Genomic DNA, 25,261 nt, shown 5'->3' on the forward strand with positions numbered 1-25,261 from the left:
CTGTGCATGCTAAATCTTTCTACATTTTATATGGACATCTTGGTGCTATGGTCTGTGAGGAGCCACTGACCAGGTCATTAGCTAGCTGACAACTGAGAAATGGATGTCCAAGATAAAGAAGGTCGTTTGGCTTAATTAAGGCCTCTCTCTTTATTCATTAGCCTGTTGTATTCAGGTATGACATCACGTCCTCCAGGAATACATAATCACTCTGAATAAATCTAAAGGACAGTGCGATAATTCAACTTGTAATATGATCTGGAGGACAGAAAGGGAAAGGAAGAGCCAGGAAAAGAAACAGAGGGATTGAGAGAGAGAAGGATAGATGAATGTGGACAGGGAAGGATAATGGGATAATGGGAGAGAGAGAGAGAGAGAGAGAGAGAGAGAGAGAGAGAGAGAGAGAGAGAGAGAGAGAGAGAGAGAGAGAGAGAGAGAGAGAGAGAGAGAGAGAGAGAGAGAGAGAGAGAGAGATATGTTTGTTCTACTAGTAGAGACAGACAGATACAGTACATCTTGATCATTTGAATAGGGTGAGTTGTTGACCTTATTTGGCTCCTTGGTTGGGACAGAAAGTGACATGTCTTGCTGAGAGCTCTGGATCTCTACCACCATCTCTAACCACTTTCAGTACTGCACCAGACCACACAACACATGACTGGTTGATCAATATTGCGGTGTCTGATAATTTGCTTTCTAATTATGTTAATGATGATGATGATCATAGCAGTGACAATCCATGTTTTTCATTAAAGACGAAAAATAATAATGTCTTAATAATTACATTTACATTACATTTAAGTCATTTAGCAGACGCTCTTATCCAGAGCGACTTACAAATTGGTGCATTCACCTTATGACATCCAGTGGAACAGCCACTTTACAATAGTGCATCTAAATATTTTAAGGGGGGGGTGAGAAGGATTACTTTATCCTATCCTAGGTATTCCTTAAAGAGGTGGGGTTTCAGGTGTCTCCGGAAGGTGGTGATTGACTCCGCTGTCCTGGCGTCGTGAGGGAGTTTGTTCCACCATTGGGGAGCCAGAACAGCGAACAGTTTTGACTGGGCTGAGCGGGAACTGTACTTCCTCAGTGGCAGGGAAGCGAGCAGGCCAGAGGTGGATGAACGCAGTGCCCTTATTTGGGTGTAGGGCCTGATCAGAGCCTGGAGGTACTGAGGTGCCGTTCCCCTCACAGCTCCGTAGGCAAGCACCATGGTCTTGTAGCGGATGCGAGCTTCAACTGGAAGCCAGTGGAGAGAGCGGAGGAGCGGGGTGACGTGAGAGAACTTGGGAAGGTTGAACACTAGACGGGCTGCGGCGTTCTGGATGAGTTGTAGGGGTTTAATGGCACAGGCAGGGAGCCCAGCCAACAGCGAGTTGCAGTAATCCAGACGGGAGATGACAAGTGCCTGGATTAGGACCTGCGCCGCTTCCTGTGTGAGGCAGGGTCGTACTCTGCGGATGTTGTAGAGCATGAACCTACAGGAACGGGCCACCGCCTTGATGTTAGTTGAGAACGACAGGGTGTTGTCCAGGATCACGCCAAGGTTCTTAGCGCTCTGGGAGGAGGACACAATGGAGTTGTCAACCGTGATGGCGAGATCATGGAACGGGCAGTCCTTCCCCGGGAGGAAGAGCAGCTCCGTCTTGCCGAAGTTCAGCTTGAGGTGGTGATCCGTCATCCACACTGATATGTCTGCCAGACATGCAGAGATGCGTTTCGCCACCTGGTCATCAGAAGGGGGAAAGGAGAAGATTAATTGTGTGTCGTCTGCATAGCAATGATAGGAGAGACCATGTGAGGTTATGACAGAGCCAAGTGACTTGGTGTATAGCGAGAATAGGAGAGGGCCTAGAACAGAGCCCTGGGGGACACCAGTGGTGAGAGCGCGTGGTGAGGAGACAGATTCTCGCCACGCCACCTGGTAGGAGCGACCTGTCAGGTAGGACGCAATCCAAGCGTGGGCCGCGCCGGAGATGCCCAACTCGGAGAGGGTGGAGAGGAGGATCTGATGGTTCACAGTATCGAAGGCAGCCGATAGGTCTAGAAGGATGAGAGCAGAGGAGAGAGAGTTAGCTTTAGCGGTGCGGAGCGCCTCCGTGATACAGAGAAGAGCAGTCTCAGTTGAATGACTAGTCTTGAAACCTGACTGATTTGGATCAAGAAGGTCATTCTGAGAGAGATAGCGGGAGAGCTGACCAAGGACGGCACGTTCAAGAGTTTTGGAGAGAAAAGAAACAAGGGATACTGGTCTGTAGTTGTTGACATCGGAGGGATTGAGTGTAGGTTTTTTCAGAAGGGGTGCAACTCTCGCTCTCTTGAAGACGGAAGGGACGTAGCCAGCGGTCAGGGATAAGTTGATGAGCGAGGTGAGGTAAGGGAGAAGGTCTCCGGAAATGGTCTGGAGAAGAGAGGAGGGGATAGGGTCGAACGGGCAGGTTGTTGGGCGACCGGCCGTCACAAGATGCGAGATTTCATCTGGAGAGAGAGGGAAGAAAGAGGTCAGAGTACAGGGTAGGGCAGTGTGAGCAGAACCAGCGGTGTCGTTTGACTTAGCAAATGAGGATCGGATGTCGTCGACCTTCTTTTCAAAATGGTTGACGAAGTCATCTGCAGAGAGGGAGGAGGGGGGGGAGGATTCAGGAGGAAGGAGAAGGTGGCAAAGAGCTTCCTAGGGTTAGAGGCAGATGCTTGGAATTTAGAGTGGTAGAAAGTGGCTTTAGCAGCAGAGACAGAGGAGGAAAATGTAGAGAGGAGGGAGTGAAAGGATGCCAGGTCCGCAGGGAGGCGAGTTTTCCTCCATTTCTGCTCGGCTGCCCGGAGCCCTGTTCTGTGAGCTCGCAATGAGTCGTCAAGCCACGGAGCGGGAGGGGAGGACTGAGCCGGCCTGGAAGATAGGGGACATAGAGAGTCAAAGGATGCAGAAAGGGAGGAGAGGAGGGTTGAGGAGGCAGAATCAGGAGATAGGTTGGAGAAGGTTTGAGCAGAGGGAAGAGATAATAATAATAATGACAATGATAACAATGAGGATGATGATGGCCTCACCATTCCCTTACTGATGATAAAGAAGGTGTCTCCTGTGGCTCCCTGTCTGATGATGTACTCTCCATTCTCATAGTGTGTCTGTAATGAAAGAGGAGAGCGGGGAAGAGAAATGAGAAGGATGAGTCACCGAAAACACGTCTCTCAACTCCCTCTGTCTAATACATCCTATCGCCCTATGGGTGAGACACTTTGACACCTGGCCTTGGTGAAAATGTTTTTCCTCTGGATTGGATCTTAGTTATGTTAGAGCTTCAATCTGATCTTGTTGCCTTATAGAAAGCAGAGGTTGGTTTAAAATTTGTACTTGCGGGCAACACTAAATACATTGTTCTCTAATTCTCACCAAAATGTTTCAGATGGACTATACATTTATTAATTGGATGGTTCTCCCATCGATCGGGTTCTCGCCTATAAATATCTGGGCATTTGGATTGACAAAGATTTAATGTTTATTAAGAAACATACGGATGCGCTAGTTAAAAAGTAAAAATTTTAAGAGGGCTTCTTTCTTAGAAATAGCAGGAAGCAGATTGTACTTTCAAATTTCCTGCCAGTCCTTGACTATGGTGACATCATTTACCAGCAGCAGCCACTATTCCTAAAACTTTAGATGCTGTCTATTATAGCGCCCTTCGCTATATCACAGGTGACAGTTTTAATACTCATTACTGCATCAATAGGTTGGCTGGTCCTCATTGAAATCCCATAGATCACTTCATTACTCCCTTTTTGTGTACAAAGCTCTACTACACAAGCTTCCAACTTACCTAACTTTGTTGATAAAGTATAAAAGACTGAGCAACCATACCCGCTCGCAGGGTTGGCTAACTCTTGAAGTCCCACTGGTCTCAACCAATTTAAGTAAATCCTCCTTTAGTTTTAGTGCCCCCTAATGTTGGAAGAACCTGCAAAATTCCTTGCATCTTGATTCCTTGCCTAAATATCTACTGACCCATAGCACTCACGTCTGTAGCCATGAAGTGCTTTGAAATGCTGGTCATGGCTCACATCAACACCATTATCGAAGAAACCCTAGACCCACTCTAATTTGCATTCCGCCCTAACATATCCACAGATGATGCAATCTGTATTGCACTCCACACTGCTCTTTCCCACCAGGACAAAAGGAACACTTGTGTTAGAGTGCTATTCATTTACTACAGCTCAGCGTTCAACACCATATTTCCCTTAAAGCTCATCAGTAAGCTAAGGACCCTGGGACTAAACACCTCCCTCTGCAAATGGATCCTGGACTTCCTGACGTGCCTCCCCCAGGTGGTAAGAGTAGATAACAACAAATACCACCATGATCCTCAACACAGGAGCCCCTCAGGGGTGCGTGCTCAGTCCCCTCCTACATGCTCAGTCCCCTCCTGTGCTCCCTGTTCACACACAGCCAGGCACGACTCCAACACCATCATTAAGTTTGCAGATGACACAACAGTGGTAGGCCTGATCACCGACAACGACTAAACAGCCTATAGGGAGTACTTCAAAGAAAACGTTCCCGTTTTAAACAAGATATTTTGTCATGAAAAGATGCTCGACTATGCATATAATCGACAGCTTTGGAAAGAAAACACTCTGACGTTTCCAAAACTGCAAAGATATTGTCTGGAATTGCCACAGAACTGATGTTACAGAAAAAAACAGATAAAAATACAATCAGGAAGTGCCACATTTTTTGAAACCGCCTCATGGCAATGACTCCTTATATGGCTGTGGAGGAGCTAGGAGTCAGCTTACCTTTTCCACGTTTTCCCCAAGGTGTCTGCAGCATTGTGACGTATTTGTAGTCATATCATTGGAAGATTGACCCTATTGACTACATTTACCAGGTGGTCGCTTGGTGTCCTCCGTTGCAATTATTGCGTAATCTCCAGCTGCAAGTACTTTTCCGTTTGCTACTGAGGAGAAACCCAACTGCCACGAAGGATTTATCATCGAATAGATATGTGAAAAACACCTTGAGGATGATTCTACACAACTTTTGCCATGTTTCTGTCAATATTATGGAGTTAATTTGGAAAAAAGTTCGGCGTTGTAGTGAATGAATTTGAAAAAATATTTCTTAGCCAAAAGTGATGAACAAAACGGAGCGATTTCTCCTACACAAATAATATTTTTGGAAAAAATGAACATTTGCTATCTAACTGAGAGTCTCCTCATTGAAAACATCCGAAGTTCTTCAAAGGTAAATTATTTTATTTGAATGCTTTTCTTGTTTTTGTGAAAATGGTGCCTGCTGAATGCTAGGCTTAATGCTATGCTAGGCTATCAATACTCTTACACAAATGTTTGTGTAGCTTTGGTTGAAAAGCATATTTTGAAAATATGTTGTTAACAAAAGGCTAAGCTTGTGTTTCAATATATTTATTTCATTTCATTTGCGATTTTCATGAATGGGAAACGTTGCTTTATGGTAATGTGCTTGAGGCTATGATTACGCTCCCGGATACAGGATTGCTCGTCGCTAGAGGTTAAATGACTCCTTCAAGAATTTGAATTCCATTTCAATTGTATGTGCTGTTGCATTATTAGATTAGATTAAAATTAATTAAACTTCATTGGACAAGTACAAGTACAGTGCAACGTAATGCAGTTAGCATTAGACCAGAAGTGCATATAAAAGAGTACAATTTTTTTTACCAGAGAAACAATTAAGACAATGTTAAGACAATGTATAATGTTAATACCTGTTGGGGACACCCGTTCCCAGCTGGGACCTCCCCCCCACACCCTCAGCTGGAATGTGGCGCATGGAACGCAAAAATATTCCTAAAAATATTTAACCTCCACACATTAACAAGTCCAATAGCTCAAATGAAAGATAAACAAGTTGTTTATCTACCCAGCAAGTCTGATTTCTAAAATGTTTTACGGCGAAAACATAGCACATATTTATGTCAAACCACCACCGCAGACATAGCTCATTTGCATAGCCAAGTAGGAAAAAATATGCAATCAACAAACGCAGGATTAAAAGAAAAATCATTTCACTAACCTTTTGAAATCTTCAACAGATGACATGTTACACAGTACATTCATTTTTTTTCAATAATCTGCAATATATATCCATAAATCTCTGTTTACAATGACGCATCGTTCAAAAAATGCTACTAAAATGTCAGGAGAAATGACGATAGCTCCGGCAGATAACGTCAGCTAACAAGGAATACACATCATAAACTTTGACTAAATATGCATGTTCTACATATGTATAGGAAGATACACTTCTTCTAAATGCAATCGCTGTGTTACATTTATTTTTAACGTTACAGGTTGCGTTCACTAGGCTATACTAGGAGTCGGCGCTCCAAATGTAGCATTCTGGCTCCTCTATCTTGGAGTCCACAGAAACCCAAATTTACCACATAAATATTCTCTTACCTTTGCTGTTCTTCCATCAAAAGACCTGGAGGGGATTATACTTATCAAAACAGCGTTTAGTTTTCAAGTCTGCGTCTTTCCGTTCTCAAAAACTACACATTTCGGTCAAAATGTAGCCAAAAGTCAAGTGGATGCGCACCAAAACGTCGAACTTACATATTATATGTCGAGTAAACTTGTCAAACTAACTTCATAATCAAGCTTTAACATGTTATAAAGGTGTACAGCAATTGTGAGGACGAACAGAAACTCAGGCATCGTTCAATGATCTTGGAAAAAAAGACAGGACTTGACCAGAGCGGGCATAAAAGTGACCTGTTTTTTCGCGTGACCGAGAGCTTTCGGCATGCTCAAACTCCCGTGAGTGCGCGATTCTCACAATGAGAAGCCCCATTGAAAGCAGGGATCGCGCTGAACACGTAGGAACTGTTCCCAGAGCTGTAACTGTTTGGGAAGGGTGTTTGCGATGACGTCAACTTTGGGCCAACTTTTATCATGACAAGAGATAGTTTGGGAGAATGCATGCCCTGACAGTTCTGCTTTACATAGAGACAAAATGTAAATGGTTTTAGAAGCTTTAGAGTGTTTTCTATTCGATAATAGTTTTTATATGCATATATTAGCAACTTTTGACAAAAATGTATCCTGTTTAATAAGGGCACCAAATTCCTCCAGTAGGGGCAGTAAACAGCCCTAGCACTGACAGGTTAATTGGGATGTATACATGTGCAATGAAGGCAAATGGCAAGTAGAAATGGGCAAATTGAAAGTGTAAGGAGGCATGCAACTGAAATACAGGGATAGCAGCAATGAGGTTAGACATGTACAACTGAATAATGTACTTAACCTGTTGAGTGTAGGGGGCTGTATTTTGATGTTTGGATGAAAAACATACCCAAATAAAACTGCCTATTTCTCAGGCCCAGAATCTAGAATATGCATATAATTGTCAGATTATGATAGAAAACACAAGTTTCCAAAACGGTCAAAATATTGTCTGTGAGTATAACAAAACTCATATTGCAGGCAAAAACCTGAGGAAAATCCAACCCAGATGTACTGTTTTTCCTGAAAGGTCTCTGTTCCATTGCCTGCCTTCGCTCCATTTAAAGGGATATCAACCAGATTCCCTTTCCCATGGCTTTCCCATGGTGTGAACAGTCTTTAGACAAAGTTTCTGGCTTTTATTTTGAAAAATGAGCGAGACAGATCACATCGAGTCATTGGATGGCTGGGTGTCAGCAGCGTTTTGCATGCGCAACAGCTTGGAGCAGACATTTTCTCTCTCTCTCCTATTGAAGGAGCTACAGTCCCGGTTGAAATATTATCGATTATATATTGTAAAAACAACCTGAGGATTGATTATTAAAAACGTTTTACATGTTTCTACGAATTTTACGGATACTATATCGAATTTTCGTCTGTGGATTTCTGAACATAACGCGCCAACCAAATGGAGGTATTTTGGATATAAAAGTAATCTTTATGGAACAAAAGGAACATTTATTGTGTAACTGGGAGTCTCGTGAGTGCAAACATCCGAAGATCATCATAGGTAAGTGATTCATTTTATTGCTTTTCTGACTTTCGTGACCAATCTACTTGGCTGCTAGCTGTTTGTAATGCCCTTACATAAACGCTTGTTATGCTTTCGCAGAAAAGCATTTTTGAAATCTGACACGCCAGGTGGATTAATTGTCCCTATCAGTTATGAAAATTAAATATTTTTTGTAATTTAATTTGATTTCGCTCTGCAATTCAGCGGATGTTGACGAAAATGATCCCGGTAACGGGATGAGTGCATCAAGAAGTTTAATCAGACTTTGACTCACGGACACACAAAGAGAGCACTAGGCAGGTGGATGGGACATATATTTTGGGTGTATTTTACCCCTTTTTTCTCACCCCTACAGACTCAGGAGAGGCGAAGGTCGAGAGTCATGCGTCCTCCGAAACACAACCCTGCCAAGCCGCACTGATTTTTGACACACTGCTCTCTTAACCCTTAAGCCAGCCGCACCACTGTGTCAGCTTGCAGGCGCCCGGCCTGCCACAAGGAGTTGCTAGAGCGCGATGGGACAAGGAAATCCAAAATCCCAAACACAGATGATGCTGGTCCAATTGTGTGCCGCCTCATGGGTCTCCCGGTAACGGCCAGCTGTGACACAGCCTGGGATCGAACCCGGGTCTGTAGTGACACCCAAAGCACTGCAATGCAGTGACCTCTGCGCCACTCGGGAGGACCTAACACACTGCATTTTCAAACAGAAGTAAACAGGGTTCATGACTCGTGCAATAACATCTACCTCATACTCAACATCAACAAAACAATATATCTGCTCATTGATTTCTGGAGGAAGGCAGACCCAGTGAGCCACCTAGTCCTGGGGGGGGTGAACAGCCATAGAGAGTGGTGAGTTTTAAGTACCTGGGAACCATTATGGACAGCACACTATGTTTTAATGCCAACACTCATAACATCAATAAAATATGCCAACAACGACTCGACCTCCTGCACAGACTGAGACAACTGAATATCAACACCCAGATACTCTCCAGCTACTACACCTGACATGTAGAGAGTGTGCTGACTTTCTGTTTCCTGGTCTGCTACTGTGGGCTGTCAGTGGCTAATAAGGATACTAAGGATATCCTCAGGAGGACTGTGAACCTGGGGTCCAAACTCTGCGGGCTGCAGTGCAGAGGGCTTCTGAGCCTCTATGATAAACAAGCAAGGGAAAAGGCCAAACGACCCCACACACAATCTTGCCCAATGTTTTCAGCTGCTGCCCTCTGGAAGGAGATTGTTCAGTAAGGATGGAAGCAAGGCAAGTTTCATTACATCAGCCATTGGGCTGCTGAACAGTGGGACATAGGACAGATGCAGGCCCAATACATGGTCGGACAATAGGCTGCAGAGACTGAATATGTGGAAATGTAAATGTGTGACTTGTGTACTAACATTCCAGTTTTCCGTACTGCATGTAATATATTGTATTGTGTTTGGTATTTGTATGTTGACATCACAGAAGGATTTTCCATGTAAATAGACGGTAAAGTACATTTTATCGCATGCAGTATATCAACATCATATAACGCATCCAGAATACCTAGTTGTTCAGAACTCTCAAACCTGCCTCCAGCATAGTGAGAACATCATCCCCAACTATAGTTATTTATTCTCCGTTCAAGTAACACACTGTTGTATCCATAGAAATGTGTAGCCGTGGAAAACACCTTTGTTGTGCGTCACAGTCTTTCAACAGAGGTCCTACCTCTTCAAGGACATCAGCTAGCTTGCTTAGAATCTCCTCCGGAAGTTCATGGAACGTCGGAACGCTGCAGGAGGAAAATATTCAGAAAGTCAGTGTAGAAGGAAGAATAGTGATTCACACTGTATTGCATATTACAGGGTGTTGCCGCTAATGGTCACATTTATCGGAACGTAATGATATATCGGCAGCTACACAGTCAATAGGTTAACCTGAATAGAGTTTCTGTTCATCCCGCTCTCACAGTTTACATCATTTTGGATAATGTATATTCCAGAAATAAACTTTAGAAATACACTGTAATCCTGTATGTACAGTATATACACGCATACACACGCTGACTGACGTTGAAAAGGATGTTTGTTCTGTGCGTTTCCTGGCAGTCCTCTGAATCCTATTTGCTCGTTATCGACATGGACCGAAGAAAATGGACCAATGCTTATCAGAGGAGAAAGCAAATAACCCAGGCATTGGAACAAAGGCCTTTATCTCCCCATATCATCTCTCTGTTTCTCCATCTCCCCATCCCTCTCATTTCCCATGCTTTATTACAGTAATCTGAACCATATCGCCTCAGCACTGACTCATGGTGCAGACTTTCCTACATGGATCCCGGCAAGAAAATGGCTGGTCAGATGGTTCACTACTATGGGAAACGTGACCGAGCCATGAAACAGTCAGCGCAAACAAAAAGCATGTGTTATGGATAGTTCTGTATCTAACAACTTAATTGGGTTGTAATAAAATGTTTAATTCTATCATGTTCTTTGCAGGTTAGGTTAAGAACTGTTACAGTGGAATAGGATGGTGTGTATGTGAAGATGTACATGTGCATAGCTTAGCCTCCAGTCTTCTTAGATGTGAATGTGAACTGTCTGATCTTGAGTGCTGCTGATTTTCACTCCTCCTGGCCCTTAATTGATAAATTAAGGTCATTTATTGGATGGATATCTGGGTTACCCAGGTGTAATCAATCTCTCCTGTTCTCCTGTTCCCAAGTTTTTGTTTTCTAGTCTTCCTGGTTCTGACATTTCTGCCTGTCCTGAGCCTGCCTGCCATTCTGTCCCTGATTGACCCGGCCTTGGATTACGAACCTCTACCTGCCCTCGACCCGCCCTTTGCCTTCCCCCTTTGTTACAATAATAAATATTCTGAGAACCAAACTATCTTCCTCCTGTGTCTGCATCTGGGTCATATCCAGAGTCATGATAATTGGACTATTTTGAATATCATCGCTGCTAGTTTAAAGGCTTTTGAAAAAGCTAACATAAGTTGCTTTTGTGACAGATGGGAGTAATAATACATAGCATATGCTGCAATCTTCAGCTGGCTCCTCGTTCCTATATTAAATAGATAAAAAAATATATATTAATGCTTAATTGAGAATTTATGTGTGGTTGAAATTTGGCCATAGAATCAATTACCAAAACAATACGTATATGTTTACCATCGGTGAATTATGTCTCTTCAACTTTAATTCAGAACCGAAAATGTACCTGATTTCAACGTCCGGAAAATATCTATTTTATATCTATTTTGCTTACTGGGATGTTGCCGGTACTGAATTTATATGCAGTGATCACAGGTTTAATTTGAAACATCTTTTATTCCTTTGTAACAATTATTAGCACATTGCAAACATTGTTCTGCAGTTTCAGAGAGACTGATACACATTTTGATATTAAGTTTAGTAGAGATCGTCTGTGTGGAAGGGGAAAAATTATCTCAAGACTCATCAAGACTCATGTTCTGTGAGTCAGTTGTTAAAGATATGCTCTGGAACTTTGGCGACTACTAAGAATTGTTAAAACCTCCCACTTTGGGCTAGATATGTCAATGTGTAGGTCATACATGCATATAATCTATTATCAGAATTACTGTCTTACCTCAAATAGTGACAAAATCCCTAGTTTGAAAGCAACTGTTTTTCTGAAAGCTGTGCTGGGCCAGCCCCCTTGCAATTTGAGTTCCAGCCAATGAGCTTCAGCCCCTTACCATTTGAGTGACAGCTAGCAAGATGCACACACATCAGAGTGAGAGAGAGAGCAATGTCGTGGTGCACATACTGTATGTAATTTACAGATGTCGGATCTTAATTTGATAACTTCTTGTTGCTAAGAATTTTCCTGTACAGCAGGAAATGCAAACTGGAAATGTATTCAAGGGTTCTAACAAGGCTTCTAAAGTCTGTAATTCCACCTTAAATGTCAGACTTGACTTGCACAAACAAAAGAAGTATAACCTTCCCCCCAAAAAAATGTCCATTAAGTATAATCCACATAATAATTTCATATTTCCTGTTGCTGGAGGATTATTTTCCTGCTGTAGCAAACTGGCCCAAATTAAGATCCTACATCTGTAGTACGCTATTTTCGGGGACAGAAGTAACCTATTTAAATTACGAACGTTTTCAAGTGCAACTTTAGTAACAATGGTTTTGGGAAACAGCTCAGATATTTAATGATGCTCCCACAAAGGATTTAATGTTGAATTTAGCCTTAAGATGCTTTTGGGAAACCAGGCCCAGAGCTACACACCACTGCAGTCTATCTAAAAAAACTTTAACATGATCAATCATTTCACATTCTTAGCTATCTCAACTCTGATAGTCCAGGCGCCTACAGCTATCTAAACGCTGTTCCTGTTGAGATAGGGGATCAGCAATAGCTCTCTTGCCATCCAAGTGACACTTTGCAGGCAACACAACTCATGAAAGCAGGGGGATTGGCTGGGGTCTCAGTTTCTCCTGAGCTCCAGAGTGTAATTAAACAGAGCTAAGAAAAATACCTTCCAGATTAGACACACAGAGGCACACATACTCCCCCTCTTTCTATCCCTCTCCTTGCAGAAGTTTTAAATTAATATCCCTCTTCTATGTACAGGGAGGACGAATGTCTAATTTCATTGCAGATATAAAAATGCATAAAGGTTGACTCATAGAGACAGTTGGTTTACCGTAATCTGACTGCTCTTTAATAATATTTTATTAGCTGAACTGTCTACAAGCAGAGCTTCTTGGGATCTAAAATCCATATAGTGAACTACAACAATAGCAAAATGACTTGTCCTCCCGGGGTATAAAGATCAAAAATATAGCAAGCTAACTTCAACAATAATTACGAGAAAAGTAGGAAGTCCGTAATAAAGAACCAGCTGTAAATTTAACTCGTTTTGAACCAAGAAATATGGATTTGTATCTGAACATGTATGAAAGTTAGCTTGTTGACCTATCAATCCTGCTTTCAGAAATATCTGCTTCAAACACACACCTGCCTTACCTGCCACGATACACGCTCCACTCAGTCTGAGTCTCAAAAATGACTTTAGATTGAGAACAAAATATACCCCCAAACTACTTTATCTGGTCAGAAAGGTATCTCTGGTACAGTACACTACAGTACATCTCCATTATGATGGCAGTATAGAAAGAGCTGAGGAGGCTCTCTACCTTCCTTGGCTGCCCTTGCAATGTCACCTATTGAGGGCATCTCCTTTTCCAGTGAAAGGCTGACTGGTTTCCTGCTTTCACTTTACCTGGCTGCCACTAGAACTCAGACAGGAGCAGGTGAGAGAGAATACTGTGTGATTCATGAGGCCTTTGTTCTAAGTAAATAAAATCTGTAAACCTCTGAGTGGTGGTGGGCCCAGCAGGGTATTTCTGAGAACCTCTCATTGAATGAAAATGATTTATGCAATTAAACATTTGAACTACGGGAAACAGATTAACTCCGCATGAATAAAACCCATCGAAAGGAAATGTCATTCCATTTTCACATAATATCAACAACAAAAAAGTAGAGCGATAGAAAGAAAAACGTCAGATAGTAAAAGACAGAACAGGTGGACAATCCGATGGACAGACAGAGGGACAGACAGAGGGACATAGAGGGAAAACAGTGAAGGCAGTACACTTCCAAGGCATCTCGTACCTCCTGTATGATGTATATAACACTCTCTTCTCCCTCCCTTCTCCCTCCATCTTTTGAAGAGGACTTGTTTTATTCCACACTGTGTGTGGGTGCAACAATATGATTCTATCTGCCTTTAATATGTTAATAGGCTTCCCCATATTCAGCTCATTTCCTCTGCAAACCCTATGCTAATGTCAACATCAGATGGAGAAGAAAGAGAGCAGGAAGAAGGGATGTCTATTTTTTTCCGGTACAGTGGGTGCTTACTTACTTGCGTGGGATTTCAATGGTAAATCTCTACAATATAGCCAACCCTTGTACTGTAGTAGTATCTAGTATCTGTAGTAGTATCTATCTTTCTGTTCCTCACCTTTTTAAAAACTCCATGTATTCAGTGTGCTTGATTAGGCCCGTCCTCATCATAATAGTCTGAAAGCATTGTCGGTCGATGGCCCATAACTTCACATTGGTGAGAGCTGGAGAGGGAGAAGAGAGGAGTGTTTAGAATAGTCAGGGAGAAACATGGATTGCAGGGCATTTTCACAATAAAATGAGTTATATTATTAACCAGGTATCTACTTGGACATCCCCTAAGATCCCCACAGCAGAAAGGCTACATAGTATAACAGGAGAATCATTAGCATGACATTCATCAATGATGAATGGATCCATTCCAATGTATCCAATTCTGTTAAAGGTCCCAAAAGCACACACATCCCTGGGTCGCTCGCCTTTTAAGTTTGCTGCAGCTAATGACTGGAACGAGCTGCAACAAACACTCAACCTGAACAGTTTTATCTCAATCTCTTCATTCAAAGACTCAATCATGGACACTCTTACTGCCAATTGTGGCTGCTTTGCGTGATGTATTGTTGTCTCTATCTTCTTGCCCTTTGTGCTGTTGTCTGTGCCCAATAATAATCTACTGTGACCAACTGCTCCAGCACATCCACTCTCTACGCAAGGATACGGTGTAGAGATGCATAGTACTGGAAAGATCTGCTGATGTGACAATACTGGTCAAATGAAGATCCTATATCTGTATATAATCTAGACATCATATAGATGATATTTCTATGGCATACCAAGAAAAGTAAACCTGGAACTGCAACTCTCACTGGTCATGTCCAGCATGGACTCTCTCTCTCACACACACACACACACACACACACACACACACACACACACACACACACACACACACACACACACACACACACACACACACACACACACACACACACACACACACACACACACACACACACACACACACACACACACACACACACACACACACACACAGCTGTCACTAAGAGAGTGATGCAATGATATAGGCATCCCGAGATATGACTTGACATTGTGGTCCTTCTGTAGCTCAGTTGGTAGAGCATGGCGCTTGTAACGCCAGGGTAGTGGGTTCGATCCCCGGGACCACCCATACGTAGAATGTATGCACACATGACTGTAAGTCGCTTTGGATAAAAGCGTCTGCTAAATGGCATATATTATTATTTATTATATTATAATGTTTGTACCATCTTTTGTGCTGCTACCTTGCTGCGTTGTCATGTGTTGCTGCCTTGCTATGCTGTTGTCTTAGGTCTCTCTTTATGTAGTGATGTGTTGTCTCTTTTGTCGTGATGTATGTTTTGTCCTATATTTATTTATTTATTTTTAAATTATTTTTAATCCCAGCCCCAGTCACCGCAGGAGGCCTTTTGCCTTTTGGTAGGCCATCATTGTAAATAAGTATTTGTTCTTAACTGACTTGCCTAGTTAAATAAAGGTTGAATAAAATGTTTTTAAAAATTTGGGGCTGAGCCTGTCCATTCATGTTTATCTGTTTTGGTTATGACATGTCTACTTGGTTGTCTGTGACACTGTGACACTGAATCATCCACTCCTAATCTCATACAGTAGGTTTTCAAACACACACACACACACACAAACCTCATATTCATGGACAAACATACACTTGTGGGCAGGCAAGATAACAGACACATAAACCCAACCATGAGAACACCCACACACCTCCCAGGAGCTAAACTTGAGCCCAGTGTTAGCCATGTCTTCTAACACAGGAGAGCACAGGAAAGATTTTGTCATTACACATGCAGGCTCTGCAGCCCTCGTACCAACTAATGAGGAAGGAGACCGCAACAAACACTCTGTATCCTTCTTTCAGCACTAAATAACTAAAACACTGAGGCTGGGTCCATTTCCAAAAACCTACTTCTCTTGTGCCTAGATAACTCACACACATGGAGCTGAAACACTGGTTAAATGGACGCAATATAGCAGATGAGGATTTCACAGCCTAGCAAAAGGGCTTCGTGAAATGACCTCGTCACAATATTGCTTTCAGCTTTCCAGTGCTATCAGGCTGTCTACTGCATGAAATCAAAGGCAGATGAAACCCAGTGGGCAAAGACATCAATTCAATGTCTATTACACGTTGGTTCAACGTAATTTAATTGAAATGATTGATTCAACCAGTTTGTGCCCAGTGAGATGGGAGCATGTTTTTGTAAAAGGATTGCTAGGGAAGAGACTGCCATTCCATACCTCTAAAACCCAAGCCTCAGGGAAGAGGGCTAGAAAAGCTTTTGGAGTAACACTCCTGTTAGGCCCTAAAGCAACAACTATTAAAGAGGAGAGACGTGATGGTATAAACACAGACCCAACAGAGTACTACGTCGGTAAGTGGACAATTCACAGGTTATGCAGAAATCAGATATTGAGAGGCCTGGAGAGCATTGCAGTGAGGAAAAACGTGAGTTATTTGGAGACTAAATTGCAGTGAGACTTAGGGAGCTAGTTAGCCTGCAGTGTGTGTAGATTAATGTCTTAATGCTTGTGAGCCGTTGGCCATTAGCTTGACAGCTTAACACAGGGGCAAATTAAAGCCACTCCAGGCCCTGGGTAGACAGACAGGCAGGGAAGGAGGTGGAATGGTAAGGGGCTTGAGACGTGTGGGAGTCTGATAGTGAGGGAATTATGTTGAAGTGGACTGAGAATACATGCATATGAAGTACCCCACATAAATCAGCACACACATAAACGTGTGTTGATCTCTAAGTACACAGACACACACACACAAGCACACAGTCACACACACACACACACACACACACACACACACACACACACACACACACACACACACACACACACACACACACACACACACACACACACACACACACACACACACACACACACACACACACACACACACACACACACACACACACACACACACACACACACCTGGGATCTCATAATCCCTTATAGAAATTGGAACAGCACTATTGCTAACACAAAAAAGGTGTGTGATCAAGTCTGCTACTGTCTTCATCGTACAAAGGACAAGTCACATCAGGATTTATGTACCCACAGCATACAGAGTGTGATCTCACCTCAATTTGGTGTCATTAACAGTCTCTGCTTCTACCTTGTCCTTGACAGAAAAGCTCTGCCTGTCTGTCCAATACTTGCACTGCCAAAATCCTTCCACTCGCCCATACATTTCTTCCCCACTTCCCTTATCCAAAAGCGGCAGTACTGATAGTCTGTAGTTGTTTCCCCTCCCCTTTCTTGAACTGTCCCACTAGCTCTTGGGTAGGTTCTTGTTATTATCCTAGCAGGTAAAAGTGCAGTGATGCAACCATCACTCAAAAGCACCTGTTGAGAGGACATCTGTGAGTCATATTAGACAACTATCTAACATTATCTGTCTCAGACAGATTGTTTTTATTTTTTGTTTCACTGGAATTGTGTCACATAACAATGGTGTTGGCAGTGATGGTCATTGCTTCAGGAGCCTTGGTGCTCCAACTATTAACAACGAGAAACACTGACATATCAATCACGGTAAAACCCCATGAAATTGCCATCGGTTGGAAGAGTCTCTCCTGCCCAAGTGTGATGGGCTCCCCTGGCCCCGCCATTACTATGCAGTCCTCCTCTCCCGTCCAGCCAACACTAATATTTAAAGCTATTGATCGATTGAGCTGTTGATTGTGATCTCCTCAGTCTGTGAGTAATAAAGGATCAGTTGATTTGCCTTGTGTCACTCAGCGACAGAAAGGCTTTGCTAAATCCCTTGTACAGCAGCTAAGGCCAGAGCTCTGCTTGTCAGGGGCTGGAGAGAATATATCACAGAGCAAAAGAGGATTGAACAAGTTACTACACCTAAAGTCACCAGAAAAAAAGTATTTGAATATCTTTACTTCTGAATGTATGTAACAACATTACATTTTCAGGTGGGTTTAGGGCTGTTGCGGTGACCGTATTAACGCCACACCAGCAGTCATGAATTGAGTCACAGTAATCTCCTCTTATGCACTAAGGACATGCATTGGTGGTGCCACACTCACCGTTAGGCTTAATTTTTTGATGATCAATTTGAAGAAAGAAATTCAACAACATGTTGAATCTGAGTGAAAAACATAGTCATTGCGGATGTTTTTTTCTAAGCCAGACACAAGGAAGTGGATGGTACTTTCTAAGGTGATGAATAATTCAAGGAATTTAAGACGTTTCATGTAGAACACCCATACGTATATTAGAGCTTACTCATACTAAGCCCGAAAAAAACACTGGTTACCTTATGCTATGCTCCAAACTTTCTATCCATGAGTATATAACATTTTATGAAATTGACCATATTAAATTATCATTGTAATTGTGCACACACTGATGTCAGACATGTACCTACCCCAGTGCTCTGTTGCTGATGACTGAGATGAATGCAGGAGCAGATTTCAGGAGCAGGACAAGACACCCTCTTTGTGACTGATGACTGTCATAAGGTCATGTACGTGATAGGCCTATTTGACTTATATGATTATGATGGTCATAATGTTTCTTGACAGTGTCATAAAGTGTATTTTCTTAGTCCAAGTAAAGTGACACAGGATGGTCATAATGCTTCATATAGTGTATTTCCTGCAAGTTATTCAAACATGACTGTAAATAATTCATTACAACAACAACAAAGGATTTAACTCTAAATCATATTATTTATTCAAATGTGTTTTTCCCTGCCAAAAAGTTTCCTTTCATTTGAAACTGCTAAAGAAAGCTGAAAACTAAAACTTCATACCAAATATATTATGGCAATAAGCAAATATTTTCACACACTCAAATACATTACAATCCCATTTTCTCAATGTTTTCATAACATAGATAAAGCTAGCTCTCAACTATTAATGTATTGTAGCTAGCTATCTAAGTTAGGTATTTGTTTAGCTAACATTAGCTAAACTAGCACTTAAAATGGTGTTCTGCAAAACAACTAAATACACCCATTCCTTGTTGAGGCAACAACAGTACATCTGATTCACTCTATATATACAGTGCTAATTGTAAAAATGTATTATAGAAGAGGACTATGTATTATATGTATAAAAAAAACAATAACAAGAACTAGCTAGCTATGGTAGGCTAGCTAGCACCTGATGCTGAGCTGGCTAACATTAATGTTAGCAGTTAGCATGTGACTGCTCGAAACACATTCCATAAAAATGTACTTTGGAAAATATGTATCATTAGAGTGATGCATATGTACTCATGTAAATACAGTTAATACGAGCCATCATTTGTAAAAGAACAAATAAAAATTAAGATGCACTATGCAGAAATTGCTCGGGATATGTGACCAAACAAGCAAGTATAGTGTAGAGAATCATTGTATCATCTAACCGCTGTGAAATATTTTGTCCATAACCTAAAATATTGTATTTTCGGCTGTTCGAAGCTTGTGGACAAAACTGAAAGTAAAAGACGCAAACACAACACTTAAGCATGGGAAGCATAGAAATAGTGAACATAGACCAGATCTACCACTCCTTAGACTCGCTTTCAATGAGAATGACAGATCTATGTCACATTTCTATGTGAATTTGGTCAGGTTGCACAAAAAGTTACATATTGCAGCTTTACGAAAATACATTTAGTCTGAGACACTGTTTTGTCTCATTGACATACATACTAAGTTAGCTAGCTTTGCTTGGCTATACTCGTATGAAGGAGAAAATCGCATTCATCTTTATTATAAACATGTTGTCTCTAGATTTCAAAAACTAAACCATGCTTACAAATGTTACAAACTTGAAAACAGGAGGAATAAGGAGACACAGACAATTTGCATTTTTCCTCTGTGCTTCTCATCCTGACATTCTTCCGACATACGAGGCGAGGCGCACACCTGCAGCTAACAGTTATAATGTCTTCCACTATTGCTAGTACTAAGTATACACCTAGCTTTATTAAAGCAAAACGATGTAGAACTACATTAATAATGTTGTGAACAAACAAACTTTGATTCCAAAATACGGAAACTTATAGAATCAATCACAGGACATTTGTTCTTGTTGTAAGGGTAATAATATAAGCCAGATAGTAGATTACCATATGCCTGTCATAAGTCCCTAAGAGGATGTTTTTTCATGCTCCTGCATTCATCCCAGTCATCAGTGACAGAGTATTGGGCTAGGCACATGTTTGGTATCAATGTGTGTACAATTACAATGCTAATAAATTTGCCAATTTTAGGAAATGTTATATAATATACTATTTACAAGTAGAATGGAATGGTTTGCCTTGTGTGGTAGGATTTGTGAGCTTTGACACGCCTATGTAGGTGTCATAAGAAAACATAACATGTTGCTATATATGTCACAATACCTGTAAATATATGTCTCATCACAGTGTTGTGACTATGTTATGACAGGTTATGTCAGCTCTTATGACATATTATGCCTGAACTTGTTATGATACTAGGTGTCAAATAAAGTGTTACCGCTGACCCATTACCTCTCCCTCCTTCATTCCTTTCTCGGGCACGCAGAGATAGGGGCTAGCTGTCAACAGTTTACATGTCATTTCTTTTGGGTAACAGACATATACAACAAAATGTACAATGTGGACCCAGAGGATATAACTTGAAAGCATTAATTAAAACGTTTGATCCAAAGTGGTCCTCGATGGTAAATACATGAACACATATAATGATCAAGAAGGCAAGACCAAATTACAAACAACCATAAATACATTCATTTATATTGGCATCCTAAAGTGGCACTATTCACTGCACTTTTCCCTAATCTTAAAAATCAACCATGTTAATTTCACGTTAAAACAATCTATTAATTGCACATCATACCTATCCTTGATATAAATACACCCGACCAATAGTGGGGGGCACAAAGGGCAGTGGAGTGATTTATCTTACTTAGACAACCTTGTCCAAATGAAAACCTTTTCCTGCTTTTTAAAGACATTTTTACTTTCTATTCGCTTGATCTCCAAGGGGAGGATATTCCATAGACAAATGCCTGTATAGAAAAATGTGCTCCTTGCAGTATTGTTTACTCTTGGGATTTTACGAGACATAACACTAGCTCTGGTATTGTAACTTTGTTGGTTATAGACCATATCAATGTGGTTTTTCATATAACCTGGGGCACGATCATTTAAGATGTCAAACATATGATTAAGTTTAAGTTGGTCCACTCTGGACTCCAAAGGCAACAAGTCACCTCCCGGAACTTCTGCATTGCTATGATAACATTATTTTGTATGACCTGCATTCTGTTTTCAGCTTTTTTGATAGCCCACTATACCAAGCAGAGCAGGCATAATCAAAATGACACTGATTCAAGGTTGAGACAAGCAGTTTCTTAACTTAATATCTAGTCATAAGACATAAAAGTGCCCATTTTATTTGCCATTTCAGAGCTAATTTTAGCAGCAGTCAGCTCTCCAGAAAGAAATTTATCTCGGGACACACCAAGATAAATTACACTTGTTCTGAAAAAACCTACACTCGATCCCTCCGATGTCAACAACTACAGACCAGTATCCCTTCTTTCTTTTCTCTCCAAAACTCTTGAACGTGCCGTCCTTGGTCAGCTCTCCCGCTATCTCTCTCAGAATGACCTTCTTGATCCAAATCAGTCAGGTTTCAAGACTAGTCATTCAACTGAGACTGCTCTTCTCTGTATCACGGAGGCGCTCCGCACCGCTAAAGCTAACTCTCTCTCCTCTGCTCTCTTTCAGGTGGCGTGGCGAGAATCTGTCTCCTCACCACGCGCTCTCACCACTGGTGTCGCCCAGGGCTCTGTTCTAGGCCCTCTCCTATTCTCACTATACACCAAGTCACTTGGCTCTGTCATAACCTCACATGGTCTCTCCTATCATTGCTATGCAGACGACACACAATTAATCTTCTCCTTTCCCCCTTCTGATGACCAGGTGGCGAATCGCATCTCTGCATGTCTGGCAGACATATCAGTGTGGATGACGGATCACCACCTCAAGCTGAACTTCGGCAAGACGGAGCTGCTCTTCCTCCCGGGGAAGGACTGCCCGTTCCATGATCTCGCCATCACGGTTGACAACTCCATTGTGTCCTCCTCCCAGAGCGCTAAGAACCTTGGCGTGATCCTGGACAACAAACTGTCGTTCTCAACTAACATCAAGGCGGTGGCCCGTTCCTGTAGGTTCATGCTCTACAACATCCGCAGAGTACGACCCTGCCTCACACAGGAAGCGGCGCAGGTCCTAATCCAGGCACTTGTCATCTCCCGTCTGGATTACTGCAACTCGCTGTTGGCTGGGCTCCCTGCCTGTGCCATTAAACCCCTACAACTCATCCAGAACGCCGCAGCCCATCTAGTGTTCAACCTTCCCAAGTTCTCTCACGTCACCCCGCTCCTCCGCTCTCTCCACTGGCTTCCAGTTGAAGCTCGCATCCGCTACAAGACCATGGTGCTTGCCTACGGAGCTGTGAGGGGAACGGCACCTCAGTACCTCCAGGCTCTGATCAGGCCCTACACCCAAATAAGGGCACTGCGTTCATCCACCTCTGGCCTGCTCGCCTCCCTACCACTGAGGAAGTACAGTTCCCGCTCAGCTCAGTCAAAACTGTTCGCTGCTCTGGCTCCCCAATGGTGGAACAAACTCCCTCACGACGCCAGGACAGCGGAGTCAATCACCACCTTCCGGAGACACCTGAAACCCCACCTCTTTAAGGAATACCTAGGATAGGATAAAGTAATCCTTCTCACCCCCCTTAAAATACTTAGATGCACTATTGTAAAGTGGTTGTTCCACTGGATGTCATAAGGTGAATGCACCAATTTGTAAGTCGCTCTGGATAAGAGCGTCTGCTAAATGACTTAAATGTAAATGTTTTAGATTCAATCTCCTTGCCTGCACAGTTTACCTTTATCTTGTCAGCCCTAAGGAATCTACGTTTTGTTCCAAGCGAAATCGATTCAGTTGTAGCGACAATTTGTTGTCAGTCAACCAATCTCTAACAAAATGCAATTCCTTACTCTGGGTCTCCTCTATGTAAACTGTATCCTTTCCCAATACTAGTATGGCTGAATCATCAGCATAAAGAAGGAGTTGCACTTTACTGTATCTGGCATATCATTGACGTATATAAGTTGGATCTCGGCAGTACTCCACATGATATTTCTTTGGCCTCTGACAGAACATCACCAACATTACATACTTGTGTTCTGTTGGTCAGATCAGACCTAAACCAATTCACTGATACATCATTAAGCCCCAATCATTTCAGTTTCATCAGGAGAATATCATGGTCCACAGTATCAAAAGCTTTCTGCAAGTCTAACATGACCATACCTCTATAGTTCCCCTTCTCACTTTCCTGCTTAATGTGGTCAAAAAGGTGGATAAGGCAAGTATCAGTGGAATGACGTGTTCTAAAGCCAGACTGGAGTTCATAAAGACGTGTGGGCTCGAGAAGGTATCCCTCAAGTTGAGTAAAAACTTTGTTCACACCCACTTTAAGGGTTGATCCGAGCTAACCTGCTAGCTACTTCCGGACACAAGTAAGAGAACAGCTCACTGAACATCATTTGCCTTAGCAGAGCTGGTTAGGTTGTTATGCTATCCAGAGCGTTGGTGACTGCAACTGTACTGTCAGATTGTCCGTTTGTAAATTCAGAGTGTTTCGCTCTCAGAGCGCTCAGAGCGCACACTGGACGCTCTGGGCGATGAGTAGGGTTGATCTGAACGTTCTGACCTCACAACTGCAGTCAACCACCCAATCTAATTAGCTAACATTGGCGAACTTACTAGCTACTTATAGACACAAATGAGAGAACACCCCACTGTGACCATTTTACTCATCCTAGCAAAGCCGGTTAGACTGTTTTCGTATTATCCAGAGTGTTGGTGACTGTATCTGTGCTGCCGGGCAACAATTTTTGCCGACGTTTAGTGGCCATATTCAACAGTGTTGAGCGTCCGTAAATTCATCAGGTATACTGTGCTCTGGCACACTCAGACAAGAGTGCTCTGAATTCGGAGTAGATGGCTATACTGAATTTATGAACGTACCCAAAATTGTTACTTGCATAGTGGAGTCTTTTGTTCAGACATGTAGCTAGCTAGGTAAACAATGAACCATAATCCCAACTCATGATGTTACTACCCTGCATGAATCTGCAGGTTGCTAACCAACCAGGTTCAATGTTAGCTAGCTAACATTAGGCTATAGCTAGCCAAGCAAATGGCTCTGAGATACGAATAATAAGATCATACATGTAATGTTAGATAGCGAGCCAGTCAGCTAACACTAGCTAGCTAGCTAACAGTACACTATAACTTCAAATGAAACCACTTCCTGACCAAATTAGAAATGTGTAATATCTGAAAATGTAGCTAGCTAGACTATCTTAGCTGTATACATCATTCATGGATAGACGCATCTCCTGTCGGATGACAGCTAGTTTGAAGATGTAATCTGGAGACAGGTGTTTTCTCCATCTCCTTAGCCATCATACTCTAATTCCACTGGTGTCATGAATGTCCTGTGAGGATCCAAAATGAGTCAGATCAGGTTTGCAATAAATAAACTTAAACCAGACCCCCTCTGACCCGCAGGAGGAGGGAATTGGTGTGAGGGGTTGAAACCTCAAGTCCTGTTCTAAATTAAAGGAGTGAAGATCCAGGTTCTCACTCTCCAAATTCACAAAGGACTGTGCTTTGTCTAAAGAGACATTTTCCCTCTGAAACTCTTAACACATTCTAAAGTGAATACTGGAACAATAGAATGTGGGGAATGGTCGGAGGAGACGCAAAGACCACTAATGTCATATGTGATGTCATTAAAAATGTTACAAAGGAAATACTGTAACTTTAAAAGTATACACACTATGTGTGAAGTGTCCATACTCTACATTGTGTATGAAATATGAAAAATTATGTTTTTGTTAAGAGAGGGATGTGATCGTAGAAACTATAAGAGGAAATGTGTTTCTAGAATTTTGTACAGGTGAGTAGTCACCTTGATTGAGGTCTGAGCTCGAGCAGCCTCATGAGTAAACATCTCAGACCAGAGAGACGTTTTAGCTGCAGCTCACGTCCAAAGTGGTTCAAACTCTGAAATCTCAACACGAGTTAGAGACAATAATGTCACCTCCCGGACAATCACTGGTGTGGCTTATTAGCTGTCCTAAGTAAAGTATCTAGAAAAGTGCATTTAAGTGGGACCATTCTACTACTCTTCAAACCATCCTATTCTACTACTCTTCTCAAATCACCATAATCTACTACTCTCATCACTCATGGGAACCAATGGCGACACGGCTGGTG

General features: G+C 42.2%; 1 protein-coding gene across 4 annotated transcripts in view; it reads right to left on the minus strand.

The window, feature by feature from the left end:
- Window positions 1-25,261, minus strand: part of LOC124038255 (cGMP-dependent protein kinase 1-like) — a 181,692-nt gene that overhangs the window by 21,619 nt on the left and 134,812 nt on the right. For 2 of the 4 annotated variants that reach the window (XM_046353886.1, XM_046353883.1), the window contains exons 4-6: window positions 13,992-14,097; window positions 9,714-9,777; window positions 3,049-3,126 (exon numbers count right to left, since the gene is read on the minus strand). In XM_046353886.1, the coding sequence (XP_046209842.1) occupies window positions 3,049-3,126; window positions 9,714-9,777; window positions 13,992-14,097 (248 nt within the window). Of the gene's footprint in view, window positions 1-3,048; window positions 3,127-9,713; window positions 9,778-12,979; window positions 13,198-13,991; window positions 14,098-25,261 lie in introns of those variants that run through there. The other 2 variants (XM_046353884.1, XM_046353885.1) reach the window with 2 other exon arrangements.

Source organism: Oncorhynchus gorbuscha, linkage group LG06 (assembly GCF_021184085.1).
Source record: "Oncorhynchus gorbuscha isolate QuinsamMale2020 ecotype Even-year linkage group LG06, OgorEven_v1.0, whole genome shotgun sequence".
Taxonomy (NCBI): Eukaryota; Metazoa; Chordata; class Actinopteri; order Salmoniformes; family Salmonidae; genus Oncorhynchus; species Oncorhynchus gorbuscha.